At 53.6% G+C, this 13,970-nt stretch overlaps 1 protein-coding gene across 2 annotated transcripts; it reads left to right on the forward strand.

Annotated features, from left to right (window-relative positions):
• The first annotated feature begins 225 nt into the window (after window positions 1-225).
• Window positions 226-12,518, forward strand: SLC2A1 (solute carrier family 2 member 1). Of its 2 annotated transcripts, XM_068171755.1 has the most exons (11): window positions 226-249; window positions 4,800-4,892; window positions 8,117-8,277; window positions 8,401-8,641; window positions 8,985-9,147; window positions 9,227-9,414; window positions 9,506-9,610; window positions 9,711-9,812; window positions 10,051-10,254; window positions 11,233-11,424; window positions 12,132-12,518. In XM_068171755.1, exons 1-11 carry the CDS (start codon window positions 232-234, stop codon window positions 12,132-12,134), a joined length of 1,470 nt encoding a protein of 489 aa, XP_068027856.1. In that variant the 5' UTR covers window positions 226-231; the 3' UTR covers window positions 12,135-12,518. The 2 variants fall into 2 exon arrangements, with proteins under 2 accessions (XP_068027856.1, XP_068027855.1); XM_068171754.1 differs by having other exon boundaries at window positions 11,233-12,518.
• Window positions 12,519-13,970: the final 1,452 nt, after the last annotated feature.

Genomic DNA, 13,970 nt, shown 5'->3' on the forward strand with positions numbered 1-13,970 from the left:
CCGCACGCGCCGCCGCCCCCCGCGCGCCCCTTCCCACGCCGCCCCATTCGCGGCCCCCGCGGCCCCGCCCCCCCCGGCCGCGGCCCCGCCCCCCCGCCGCCCGCCGCCCAATGGGCGCGCTCGGCCCTGGCCCCGCCCCCGCCCGCCCTTTAAGCGCCGCTCCGCGCCCCGCGCCCCGCGCAGCGCCCCGGCCCCGCCGCCCGCCCGCACGGCCCCGGCCCCGGCCCCGCCATGGACACCGGCAGCAAGGTGAGCCCGCGCCCCCCGGCCCCGCGCTGCACGACCGCGGGCCGCCCCCGCACACGCGCGGCGGCTGCTGCCGCCGCCGACCGCGAGCGCCGTTTCGCTTTATTTTGCGCCCTAAGCCCGAGCGGAGCCCTCCCCGAAGAGCGGCCGATGCCGGCTCAGCGGCTCGCAGCGCGCCCGGCGGCCGCTTTTGGGCTCCCCTTTCCCCCGAATCGCGGAACCGCGATGGACCAGCCCGATGCTGTCCCTTTTGACCCCGTTCCGGCAGTCGGGGGGGTGGCCCGGGAGCCCAGCAAGGGCCGAGGTGGCTTTTGGGGGCTGCGAGGTTGGGGGGACCCCGCCGGGGCACCCCGCATCTCCGCAGTGTTGGGGCTCGGCCGGGCACATCCCGCCTGGAGCTTCTGACCCAATTCCTGCCAATTTATCCCAGACGGTGAGTTATTAAATGCTCCGAGCTCTCCCGGCCGCTCGGCAGCCGCCGGGATCCCCCAGCACCCTCCCCATCCCAAATTAATTAATTTAGATTTCATCTGCGGGGGTAGAAGCCCAGAACGATCCTGGTGGTTAATTCTAACAGGTCACTGACATCAACTCCCATTTGCTTCATCCCAGCCACCAAAATATTCCCGTTCCCCCAAATACTCCCATCGGGGAAAGGTTGGGATAAATACTGCTTTTGGGTTGTTTTTTTTTTTTTTTTAGGGGGGGAATGTGTTAGGAAATTGGCTGCGTGGCGGCACGAAGTGTAATTAACCCCAAAATCGTGCTTTTATCCTAATTAAAGATGTGACGGGAACGATCCCTCTTGGTATTTTTCCCCCCTTGGAAAACTCTCTCCTCCTCCTCCCCATTTTGAGCATGAAATACCCATTTTGCTTAAATTTTCGGCTCTCTAGCTGCATCCCCTGGCTTCCTTGCGGTTCCCTTGGGAGGCTGTTTTCCAGGATGAGTGGTGGGATCGGGGGTGGGAGCGGGAACGTGCCGGCCGGCAGCGCGGTGATGGGGGCAGGAATTAAACGCAAATTTGGTCTCGTACCCGAGAAATGCGACGCACTTAACTCCCGGCTTCCCGAATGGAGCCGGAGTCGCGTTCCCGCTGCTTTTCCAGCTCTGTAACCCGCCCGCCTTGGATGGATTTGGGTTAGAAATGATTAAATTTTTGTGATGGTAATTAACTGTAGGGTTGATTTGCTGAGTGCTGATGGGTGACACGTCCGTCCAGAGTGTGTTTTGCATGAAAAAAAAAAAGAAAAAAAAAAAAGAAAAAATGGTGTTTTTCATGGAATCAGCTGGCGGTTGGATGTGGGGGACAAACTCCCCTCCCCAGCCCCCTTTAGATTTAATAATTAATATTATTAACCCAGGACGGGTGTCTGTGCGTGGGGGGACGTTGCACATTCCCAGCTCATTCCATGCAGAAACGTCTCCCATGCTGGTCGCAGTTGCAAAACCCGCCGTCCCTGGATGACCTTTAAGTAGGGAAGCAAAATAAATAAAAAACCGAATTCCGCCCCTCCCATGCTCCTTCTCCCCCCCCCAGCCCAGATCCCACCCGGTCCCCGCAGTGCCGGTGTGACCCCCCCAGATGCTCTGGCTTTTACATCCCCTCCTGTGGGGTCGGAGTGGATTTCTCCTGGTTTTCGGTGGGGGTGTGAGCTTTTCCCGGGTTGGGAGGCAGCTGCAGCCGTGTTGTCCATGTGCCCTTGCTCCCGGGAGTGTGCAAATGAGTGTGCAAGGGGCTGCACCGACTGCCCACGGCCCCTCTTCCATCCACTGGGGAGCAGCCGCTGGGCTGCACCTCCAGTCCTCATGGGTCATTTTCATGTGGATTGTCCCCAAAATTCCCTCCTGAGACCCCCCCTTTGTAGCTATCCTTTGGGTTTTTATGGAATTATTACATTTTCTTGCTCCACGGGACAGACAGCATCCCAAAATCCTCCACGATGGAGTAAAAAAAAAAAAAAAAAAAAAGGGATGTCCTCCTGGGACCTTTGCTTTTTGCTAATTTGCTTTTAGAGAAATTATTAATACACTGGATCCATGAAAAAATCAGCATCCCAAAACTGCCCAAATCCTCCTGCACTGGAGTAAAAGAAGTTGAACTTCCCTCCTGGGACGCTTTAAAAAATATTATTTAGAAGGAATGATGAATTCCTTGTTTTTCATGAGGCAGCAGCATCCCAAAATCCTCCGTGCTGGAGTGAAAAAAGTTGCAATTCCCTGCTGGGCCACGCTTTCAATATCTCTATATTAATATTTTAATATTATTGTTTTGCTCTTCAAGGGATTATGCATTCCCTTGATCCATGAAGTGGGCTGTATCCCAAAGTCCTTCCAGGCTGGAGCATAAAAAAAAAGGGTTAAATATAAAGTTGTAGAGCCAAAGGCAGCAGGTTTGGGGGCGCCCCGTTGTGCCCCCCGGATCCTCCTCAGAGCGTCCTGGCTTCCGTGTTGGAGCTGGGGAGGAAGCAGGAAGCAGCTAAAAAGAAAACAAATACTATAAATTTATTAAAATCCTGTCTTTCCTATAACATAGAGGAGTTGTTAGGGATAAAACCAGGAGTTTGGGGTCTAGCCAGGCTTAAATAAGTTTATTTTATGGAAATAAGAGGGAATTTGTCCCAAAATTCCTGATAAAGATGCTTTTTCCTGCAAGGAGTTAAAATCTCCTCACAGCCCCACGTGGGATTTGGCAGGAGCTGCCTGGGCAAAGCTGTCCTTAAAAATCGACTTTTCCCTTTATTTAATTATTTCCCCCCCCATTAAACTTGCCTTTAATGGCGAAGTTGAAGTTCAAGCCGAAAGCGTCCCGGATCGGAGCCGGGGCAAGCGTGTTTGGACTGGGAAGGGAGCGAGAGGAGCTGACTCACCCTGACCCTGCTAATGACGAGGAGCCTCCAAAAAGCAATCTTCCTGCCAGTTTTACTGTTTCCTATCTTCAAACTGCTGGAATTTAATGAAAATACAAGGTTTTTTTTGTTTCTGGAGTTCAATAATTTTTTTTTTTGTAGCTATGAAAAGTTCCCTTCTTCCAAATGTTAAAATTGCAAAATGAATATTTTTTTTAAATTTTTTTTTTATTTTTTGGTAGTGGCTGGTGTGGGTGCATCAAGCTGTTGTTACCTCTCGCCTTCCTGGAGCAAAGTTCACCTGGCTGCCGCATCCCCATCCCTGGAGGCATGACTCACCTGTGCTTGCCCTACCTAGGGGAGCGCCTGGCAGTTCCTGGGGTGCCCTTTAGCCAGGAAAAGGCAAAATCGGGGCACAAACATATCGGGGTGATCCCCCCAAAACAAAGGAAATTCACTCCATCCCCCAAACCTCGCAATTCCCTCCAAACCCATTTAAATCCCCCGAATCCCTCATTTTTAAATAAGGTTTCCCCAAGCAACAGGTGCTTTTAGCATTCCCATCCTAGGTTTTTGGGGGATGGATAAGGTCCCAGTTGGAATTGTGGGATTTTTGGGGCTTTCTCTGTGTTTTCTTTTTTTTTGGGACACCACCAACTTCCCAGCCCGTTTGTGCCCTCCCAAACACAGAGGAGGTGTTTTCTCCACGGGGTGGATTTACTCCGAAGCACCAACCAAATCCAAGTGCCAAAACCTCCCTGATTAGTTGTGTTGGGGCCAAGCCTAATTAATGAGCTTCATTAACGGGCCTGGCTTCATTCCCTCTGCTTTTCCCCTGGGAACTTTCACGCGGAGGGAGGCAGTGGCCGGAGTGGCAAGGTCAGGGAGCAGCATTAAATCCATTATTTATTAAAAGAAAGAGGAGAATGTTCTTAAATATAAAAAATATCCTTTTTGTGAGGGGATTTGGAGTCAACTCCCCTCATTTAGATGGGATCCGAGGCATCGATCCCTTGGGAATATTAATCCAAGACACCCTGGGAGCATCCTTGGGGTGACATGTTGGTACTTAGGGAGAAACCCCTCCCACCCCCCTCAAATTAAGGAGTTTATAAATTTCACGTGGCTCATCCCAAAGCTGATTAAGTGGGAATGTCGGATCCTGGTTCTAGTGCTGGGAAAATCTCCTGCCTGGGATAATTGGGCCGCTAACGAAGGTGGCCCAAGCGCTGGCCTGCCCTGACCCGGCTCCCAAACAAGGCTCTGATTGTTGCTCTGGCTCAGCCGGGAGGAAGAGGAGGCCTGGGAAGGCTTTGCCAGCTAACCAGGGTTTTGCTCAGCGACTCTTAATGAGACTCCGATGGCTTCCCGGAGCATCCTCGGCCGGCGGCGCGGGGCCGGCGCTGGCCCGGAGCCTGATGGTCACGGAGAGCCTCCCCTTGGAGCCCTGATAACACCTCCGGCCCACGCCAGGGCTGAAATTCCTGGAGTCCCCCAAACCATGGGGTTTTTTAACCCCCAAAATGACATTTTTGTCATTATTTTTCCCCCTTGGCACCAAAACCAGTGGGTTTTCTCTTTTATTCTGAATATTTGTACTCGCCGCCTTCCTGGTGTTCCGTGCATCACCCTGGTCTCGCTCTGGTGGGAGAGATGGGGCTGTGGGGATCCCAGATTGAACCCCTTTTCCCTGTTTTTTGGCAGATGACGGCTCGCCTGATGCTGGCTGTGGGAGGAGCGGTGCTGGGCTCCCTCCAGTTCGGATACAACACTGGCGTCATCAACGCCCCGCAGAAGGTGAGTGCTCCCAGAGCCCTCTGCAGGGAAATTCCAGCCCCTCTGTCGCAAAATTCCACCCCCCTCACCCCGTGTCCGAAAACAAACCAGCCTCTGCTGCCAGCCTGGCTAAAATAGTACATCCCGCTAGGCAGCTTAGGGCCGTAATGGGATTTGAGAGGGAGTTATTTAGCTCCAGCCTTCCCAGGAGAATTTGTTTCCTCCTTGCTTGGCTCTTTTGTTGGGAAAAATCCCAGCAGTGCCTGCAGGATGCTCTCTGGGTGTGGCCGGTGGAACTTTTCACCTCGGCTCTTAGTGAAGGTCTGGGAGTTAATTAAGGTTTGAGTCATCCCAAGTGGCTGCTCTGACCAAGAGCTCTGGGTTTTGCATCCCCTGCCCGATGTCTTGGGAGGAGAGAGAGTTGGCTGGGAAGTGCTGTAAAAGTGGGATGGAGTGCAGGAGGTCCCTCATGTACTGCCAGGACCCTCCTGCTGCTGGTGGTCCGTGGAAAACATGACTTTTCCCAGATTTGGTGGCTGTTTGAGGTGTTAAACACTTGGAAAACAAGCTCAGAATTCCAATGTGGTGCTTGCAGTGTTCCCTGGGCACAGCTCTTGTGCTGGGATAAGGTGTGGAGGGACAGCTTGAGCTCTGTGGGATCAAAGCTGTCCCCGAGTATCATCACCCCAAAGAATGCAACCCACTGGGGCAGGATCCAGTTGCCAGAGTTTAATCCCATCCCAGTGAGTGCTTCTGGAATGTCACCACAAGCACTGAGAAAACTCCTGGTGGGATAGAAGACCCTGTGGAAAAACTCCCCAGGCCCCCTCAGTACAGGAAGAGGAAAAAAGCCAGGGGTTTGCTGAAGGTGTTGCATTACATGGTATTGAATCCTGCGTTCAGTTCCTGGTGCTCAAGGCTGCAGCTCCCCCCCAGAGCCTGCAGGGTGCTGCTGAAGGCCTCCTGAAATATCCATCCCGATGCCTCCTTGCCTTCACGTGCTCTGGTCCCACATGGGGGATGGCCCTGAGCACACTGCCTGGGAGATGGGCCACGGAGCAGCGTTGGAGCTGCTGGAGCTGGGGAATCCCTGGGACTGCACTGAGGAACTGCTCCCCGGCATCTGCCCTCGCTTTCCCCAGCTCTGGCACCGTGGCAAGAGGGAATGCTGTGATCTCTGCCTTGGTCAGAGCCACATCCCAGGAGGAGCTTTGGTTCCCTGGAGTGGAGGATTTCTCTCCATCCTCTCCCAGCTGGCTGCTCTGGGTGACACGGATGGTCAGGGATCAGCTGTGCGCTTCCCGTGGGACTCGGCTCCCGTGCCTGCAGCCCCCAGCAAATCCAGGCACTCATGATGGGTGTTGCCACAGTTTTCCTTGTGGTTTTGGGGATGAATCCCTTGGGCTCAGGCCAGGAGGGGTCACATGGTGCAGGACAAGTCACCAGTGTTGAGGGGAAGGATTTGGGATGCTCCGTGTGGGAGCATGAGGGAAGATGGGATGATGAGGGTTTTCCTGGGCAGCAGGATGTGCTGGGCACAGGGGTCATCCCAGATTTAAGGATGGGGACACATAAAGGGTGGTATTGGGATAGGGACACATTACTGTGCATTGGACTTGGAAATGGGGTGCATTGGGATGAACTGGAGCACAGTTGGGATGTGGGATGGGCATGCATGGAGGTGCAGGATTGGGACAGGAATGCCTCAGGATGCATTGAGGCACAGGATGGGGATGCAGTGGGATAAACTGGAGTGAAGGGTCAGGATGAGAATGCACAGAGATGCAGAGCTGGGATGGGGAGGCGTTGGGCATAGGTTTGGGATGCACTGGTGTTGAGATTCATGGAGCTGCAGGGTGGGGATGCATCACAACACTCAGCTGAAAAAGGGGGGGAAAGCCCCAGTTTTGGGGAAAACAATTTTTTTTCCTTCACCTTTCTCCTTTTAAACCCATTTTTCACCTCTTCCTCTCCCAAAACCCCATTGGGTTCTTCAAAGCATCTTCCCTTTTTTCAGGAGGAAGGGGCAGGAGGGGCTGTAATTTTCAGATAATCCCTGGGCCTACTGAGAGCCTGAGCCAGCCCAGACTTCTCCAATAATCCAATCAATTATTTATTTTGGGAATACTGGTAAAAGGGGGAAAAGCATCCAGACCCCTGGGTGAAAGAGAAGGGAACAAAATCACTTAAATATGGAAATTCTAACGGTTTACATGCTTTGGAAGAGGAACAACTTGGCAAAATAATGATACTACTGGGACTTGTACCCAGCCCAGTGTATATTTCTTGTGCTGTCTCTGCCAGGGCTCCTGTTTGGGCTTGGATTGATGGGAAAAGTGGAAAGTAAAGCACAATGGTGTAAATAGTGAATTGGGAGTGAAGCCATTCAGAGCAGCAAAATCTTGGAGTCACCTGAGGCCCAGCAAAGCAGGGAATCTCTGGAATTTCTGCTCCTTCCAGCTGGGCTTGGTGGGGTGTTATGCAGCCCTTTGCTGTGGTGGTTTGGGGATGGGTGACCCTTAAATCCTGGTATTATAAAGGATTTGGGTTGGAAGGAACCTTTAGAGGGTCGTTTAGGCGACTTTCCCAATCATGGGCAGGAACAGGAACTTGGTGAAGCTACCAGTGAATGGGCTAGCTTTAAAAATACCTCAAAAGTATACAAAAAGTATATGTTTTGTATATAAGTGTGTACATTTTGTATATAAAAAGATGCAAAATTTATATAAAACCACCTAAAATTCACAAACCAGGCTGTTCTTGGTGTTTCAAACCGCGGCCTGTGCTGGGTGTTGGTATCACGGTCCTGCAGAACCACGGCAGAGATCTCGTGTTACGGAATTCTTGGGGGGAAAAAACCTGGAAATTCAGCTCCATGAGTACCCAAGGGGATGGGAGCTGCCCTGTGTTCCTCCCCTTCCTCTGCAGGGCCAGTGCATCTCTGGCTCCTGCCCTGCCCTGGGGAGCAGCGTGACCTCCCCGTGCCTGCCCAGCGAGTTTGGCGTCTCTCCCGCCGCCGTCTCTCTCTGGGCAGGGCGAGCCCAGAACCCGTCCGGCTGCATTTCCCCCACGTATCCCAGCAGGTTCCCTCCCTTGGGCTGGAGCCGAGCCCTGGCCAGCAGCTCCGGCTCCGGTGACGCATTGTCTTGTGAGCTGCGGTGGCCGCGGAGACCCGTCCCTCCGGTGGCACGGCTGGAGCGGGGGCGGGCTTGACGCGTGGTTTGGTTTCTCTCCTTGTTCTCCAGGTGATTGAGGACTTCTACAACCGCACGTGGCTGTACCGATACGAGGAGCCCATCAGCCCCGCCACCCTCACCACGCTCTGGTCCCTCTCCGTTGCCATCTTCTCTGTCGGGGGCATGATTGGCTCCTTCTCTGTGGGGCTCTTTGTCAATCGCTTTGGAAGGTGAGCTCCGAGCCCGGTGCGGAGGTCGTGCTGCCTCACACCGCCCTGGCGTTCCAGGACTGCTGAGGGCTGACCTTGGGGTTCTCCTGGTGTTCCTCACCTCTCTCCTCCATCCCTCTCCAGACGCAATTCCATGCTGATGTCCAACATCCTTGCCTTCGTGTCAGCTGTCCTCATGGGCTTCTCCAAGATGGCTTTCTCCTTTGAGATGCTTATCCTCGGCCGCTTCATCATCGGCCTCTACTCTGGCCTCACTACGGGTTTTGTGCCCATGTACGTGGGTGAGGTGTCCCCTACTGCCCTGCGGGGGGCCTTGGGGACCTTCCACCAGCTTGGCATCGTCCTGGGCATCCTCATCGCACAGGTGAGCACTGGAGAACGTTTTGGCGGGGGGGGGTTCCCCCTTTTTTTTGATCCTGACACTCCTCAGGGCCTGCAAGGATGAGGTGCTGTGGGTCTGAAAACCTTTCAGGTGGAGCTGGGGTGGGAGGGGTGGAGCTGGAGCTCAGCAGGAGCAGGGATGCTGTGGAATCTGAAGGTTTGGGATGGGTAGCATCAGGATATTAACATCTTTTGGCCGCCTGGAAGCAGCACAGAGTCCCTCCAATGGCTGTTCCAGCTTGGAGCACACCACGAGTTGCAGAGTTGTGTCCAACCAGGACTTTTCCAGCTGGGATGGGTGGCTCAATCCCTCTACTCCTCCTCAGGTGTTTGGTTTGGACTTGATCATGGGAAACGACTCTCTCTGGCCGTTGCTGCTGGGCTTCATCTTCGTTCCTGCCCTGCTTCAGTGCATCATCCTGCCCTTCGCGCCTGAGAGCCCCCGGTTCCTGCTCATCAACCGCAACGAGGAGAACAAAGCCAAGAGTGGTGAGTGACCCCTCTGCAGGGCCCATCCTGGCACTCTGGAGGGTCCTCGACATCTCCTGACCCCACCTCTCCCTCTCAGTCCTCAAGAAGCTGCGAGGCACGACGGACGTGAGCAGTGACCTGCAGGAGATGAAGGAGGAGAGCCGGCAGATGATGAGGGAGAAGAAGGTCACCATCATGGAGCTGTTCCGCTCGCCCATGTACCGCCAGCCCATCCTCATCGCCATCGTCCTGCAGCTCTCCCAGCAGCTCTCAGGGATCAACGCGGTCAGTCTGGGTGGGGTCTGAATGCCAGGGGTGAGCTTGGTTCACCTACAGCTCCAGGACCTGACTTAGGGCACCGCCCTGCCCTTTGTAGGTCTTCTACTACTCCACCAGCATCTTTGAGAAGTCGGGGGTGGAGCAGCCTGTCTATGCCACCATTGGCTCTGGCGTGGTGAACACAGCCTTCACGGTGGTCTCGGTGAGTTTTGGCCCCCCCAGGGGGGGTGGGAAGGGAAGGTGGGAGAAGGGGCCTTTCCTGCAGGCTGGGGAGGTGCTGATGGGTCATGTCCATCCCACAGCTCTTCGTGGTGGAGAGAGCCGGACGCAGGACCCTGCACCTCATTGGGCTGGCAGGGATGGCTGGATGTGCCATCCTCATGACCATCGCCCTCACGCTGCTGGTGAGTGCTGGGGAGGCTGGGAGGAGGAGGAGGAGGTGGTTTGAGGGATGGTTGGGGAGGAGGAAGGACTTATTCCTCCTTGAAGTGATGGCTGAGCATTCAGTCCCCATTGTCCCATCTCTCCTGAGCTCCTAGAATTCCAGCTTCCGGCTCATGGCTCCTGTGCCAGCACCAGCTGAGGTGTCCAGGTGCCATGTCCCCTTCATAGCACCAACCTTCTCCCTCTCCCTTGGCCTAGGACCAAATGCCCTGGATGTCCTACCTCAGCATTGTGGCCATCTTTGGGTTTGTGGCCTTCTTTGAGATCGGCCCAGGCCCCATCCCGTGGTTCATCGTGGCGGAGCTGTTCAGCCAAGGCCCCCGTCCCGCTGCTTTCGCCGTGGCTGGGCTCTCCAACTGGACCTCCAACTTCATTGTGGGAATGGGCTTCCAGTACATTGCGGTAATAATGGCTGGGGTACTGGGGGAGTGGGGGCTGTGACTGGGGACACAGGGATCTGGGAGTCCCAGAGGATCCCAGCAATCCAGGGGAATCTCAGTCCCAGCCTGTCAGACTGTTGTTGGTTCAGGGTGGATCCAGATCCCAGTTCTGGACCAGGGATGGAAACAGTGTCCAGCTACATCCTGATGCTGGATCCCCGTGCTGGACTCCATGCCATTGCTGGATCCTCCTGCCAAATCCCAGTTCTGGTTGCTGGTTCCTGGTGCTGGATCTCATGACCAGATTTTGGTGTGGAGGCCTGGTGGCAGATTTTGGTGCCAAATCCTGCTGCTGGATCCAGTGTTGAATTTCAGGGCCACATTCTTGAGCCCTAAAACCTAGGCTGAGGTGGTTTGGTTGGGTTAAGATCCCTTGGGAAGAAGGACTTGGGGCTGGAGCAGGAACTCAAGATGTTCCTTGAAAGGAGGACCTGGGTTTTGGATGGCCATGGCAAGGTGTGGGCAGGGTGGTACCAGCTGGTCCTTCAACCATGACCCATCACTCTGTGTCCAGAGATGGGAAGGGTCTGTAGCACCAGGAGCTGCTGGGGAAGCTCAGCCTGGAGAAAAGGAGGCTCAGGGGGGACCCTGTGGCCCTGCACAACTCTCTGACAGGAGGAGGCAGCTGTGGGGGTTGGGCTCTGCCCCCAGGAAATGGGGGCAGGATGAGAGGACCCAGCCCCAAGCTGTGCCAGGGGAGGTTTAGGTTGAATATGGAGAAAATTTCTTAATGGAAAGGGTGGCCAGGGAGGTGGTGAAATCACCATCCCTGAAAGTGCTCAAAAACATGTGGATGTGGCACTTGTGGGGGCATGGCTTAGGGGTGGACCTGGCAGTGCTGGGTTGGTGGTTGGACTCAATCTTGGAGGGCTCCTCAACGACTCCGTGATTCTGTGACCTCCATCCATGTGCTCACCTCCCCCTTTCCCTTCAATCCCAGCAACTCTGTGGCTCCTACGTCTTCATCATCTTCACGGTGCTGCTCGTGCTCTTCTTCATCTTCACCTACTTCAAGGTGCCGGAGACCAAAGGCCGGACCTTTGACGAGATTGCCTCGGGCTTCCGGCAGAGCGGGGGTGGCCAGAGCGACAAGACCCCGGACGAGTTCCACAGCCTGGGCGCTGACTCGCAGGTGTAACCTGGACCCCCGGCGCCACGGCCCCCCGAATCCGGGGGGACTTTTTAAAACACTTTGTACAGACCCCAGGCAGGAGGGAGTTGGGGGGGGGGGTCCTGGCTCCAACACCCCTTCTCCAGCCTCCCCCAGTGGTTTACTGGGGACAGACTGACCTATTTTATTATTTTTTTTTTTTTTTTCTGCTAGGAACGAGTTTTGTTTTATTTAATTTTTTAGTTGGTTTCGCGTCCAAGATTTCAAAGCCAATAGGTGTTTTAAAACCCAGCCACACAGCCCCCACCAGCAGGAGGGCAATTCCCTGTTTTTTATTGACGACGCGATAGTTATTTAACGGAAAATCATGTAGAGGAAGTTTTTAAAAAGCCGCAAACTTATTATTTTTTAACATTCTAATCGTAGAGAAAAAAAAATCACATAAATTGACTAAATCTAATATTTTTTTAAAAAAAAACTACCAAGAAAATGAGTCATTTTTTGAAGTCTCCTTGATTTCAAGCCCTGCGGTGGGTTCGTGGACGGGGACCTCCCGCCCGGGGCAGCGCGGAGGACGGAGCCGTCCGGATGGATCGGTTGGAAAGGTCAATCCATTGTCTCAGGCTCCTCTCCTTTCGCCTGAATTCCAGCTGGGAGGGGAAAACGGGAGAGGGGGGATGTGTTCTTGTTGAATTTTGGGATTAATCTCGGCAATATTTGCCCGACAGTGAAGCGCCAGCGGCAGCCGCACACGACAACATCCCCCTCCATCACCACCCCCATCCCAGGACTCACCAAAATCCAGCACCGCATGGATACAGCCGTTTCCTGCTCTGTGTATAGACTGGAAGATATTTATATTATATATATTTTTGTTCAATGGTTGTTAATAGTAGACATTTAAGTTATAGCGTTTCTGATTTGACAAGCCAAGTACTGTAAATATTCTTGGAGTATATTCACACTGTATAATGCATACAAAAGGTACAGAAAAAGGTTATAGTTTCTATAGTGACTAAGAAAAAAAGCTTGTACATGGTTAGGATGACTTTTGTATAGTTCTGCACTGTAGTTGTATCTATTGCACTGAATTTCAGGCTGTAGTATATTAAAAAGACACACATGAAAAATACTGTCCTTTTCAAACAAAACTGAGAACACACACAAAAAAAAAGCATTTCCCTGAGTGCAGCTGGTGTGGGAGCTCCTGGCACATTCCCAAAGCCACAGGGAGGGTTCTTTTTTTGTGTTGTTGTGTGTTTTTTTTTTTTTTTGTTGTTGTTTGTTTGGGTTTTTTTTAATAGTATCTTTTTTAAAATGTATTTGTTTGGTTTGGAAATGATGACACTTGACCACACATGGAAGAAAATAAAGGGGGGGGGAATAAAATAAATCTCTTTATAAATGCCCATTCTCAGTTGGTTGTGGCACAGCCTCACCAAGCTGTGTGTGGGGGGGGGGGTGTGTGTGTGGTTTTTAAGCAAATCCCTGCAGTGAAGTGCCAAGGGGAAGGTGTGTGGTGTGAACAATAAAGGAGAATGTGAGCAGCCACCAGCCCCAATGTCCTGTGCCTTTATTTCTCTGAGCCAAACTTTCCCTGCCCTGCCAGGGGTGGAGGGGGGGTGTCTGGGAGTGCGTGTCCCTGCAAAGCTTTTCCACCACGGGAACGACTCACCTGGTTGCAAAATACCTGCTCTGGGTGTACAACCAGATTTTAATTGCCTGGAGCAGCCTGGGCTGGGATCACGGGGGGGACTTGGCTGGAGCTGTCGTGCCCTGTGGATCCCAAACCTGCTTCTCTTACCCAGGATAGAGCCTTGGTCATGCTATGAGCACCTGAGCAAGGGAAGGGAGGGAGGAGGTTGCTGCTACTCCATGGATTTGGTTTTTTCCCCTCCAGCTCAGACGGTGCTGAGAGCTGCAAGCCTGAACATTTACAGGCAAAGAAATGCTGATCTTGGTCACTTCAGGCTTTTTTCTATTTATTGAAGCAGCTTTTTGCCCTGCAGGGTATGGCTGTTTTAGGAATCACTCTTATAGTTTCTTTAAGAGCTTCCCCAGAATGTTCTTTCTATGCCCAGGGCTCCTCTCCTCACTCTGCTGTTTTGTTCCTGGCTCCAGGAGATGCTCAGCCCTGCACAACCTTCATTTCTAGGCTGGGTTTGTTTTGTCGAACATTCAGAGGAGCCACAGGGCCCTGCAGGCTCAGCCTGGGAGCACTGGAAGGATTACAGCCACGACCAAGCTCCAAATCCCTGGTGACCCAAATCCTTGTGCCCTGGGGCACTGTGCCAGCGGGCACAGCTCCCCAACATCCCCCACCCCATGGCGGTGATCATTCCAGCCCCTTCCAGCGCCCCCCACCCCCTGGAGAGGGTTGTTCCAGCCCCTTGCAGCATCTCCCACCCCATGGAGGTGGTTATTCCACACCTGATGAGGTGCAGAGACCACCAGCATCTCCCACAGGAGTGTTGGGAGGTCTCCTGGCCCTTCCCCAGGCCTGTGCTGCGCACCCTGAGCAGCCTTATCCCAGCCTCTGGAACGGAGCATGGCTGAACCTGCGGTTT

Source organism: Anomalospiza imberbis, chromosome 23 (genome assembly GCF_031753505.1).
Source record: "Anomalospiza imberbis isolate Cuckoo-Finch-1a 21T00152 chromosome 23, ASM3175350v1, whole genome shotgun sequence".
Taxonomy (NCBI): domain Eukaryota; kingdom Metazoa; phylum Chordata; class Aves; order Passeriformes; family Viduidae; genus Anomalospiza; species Anomalospiza imberbis.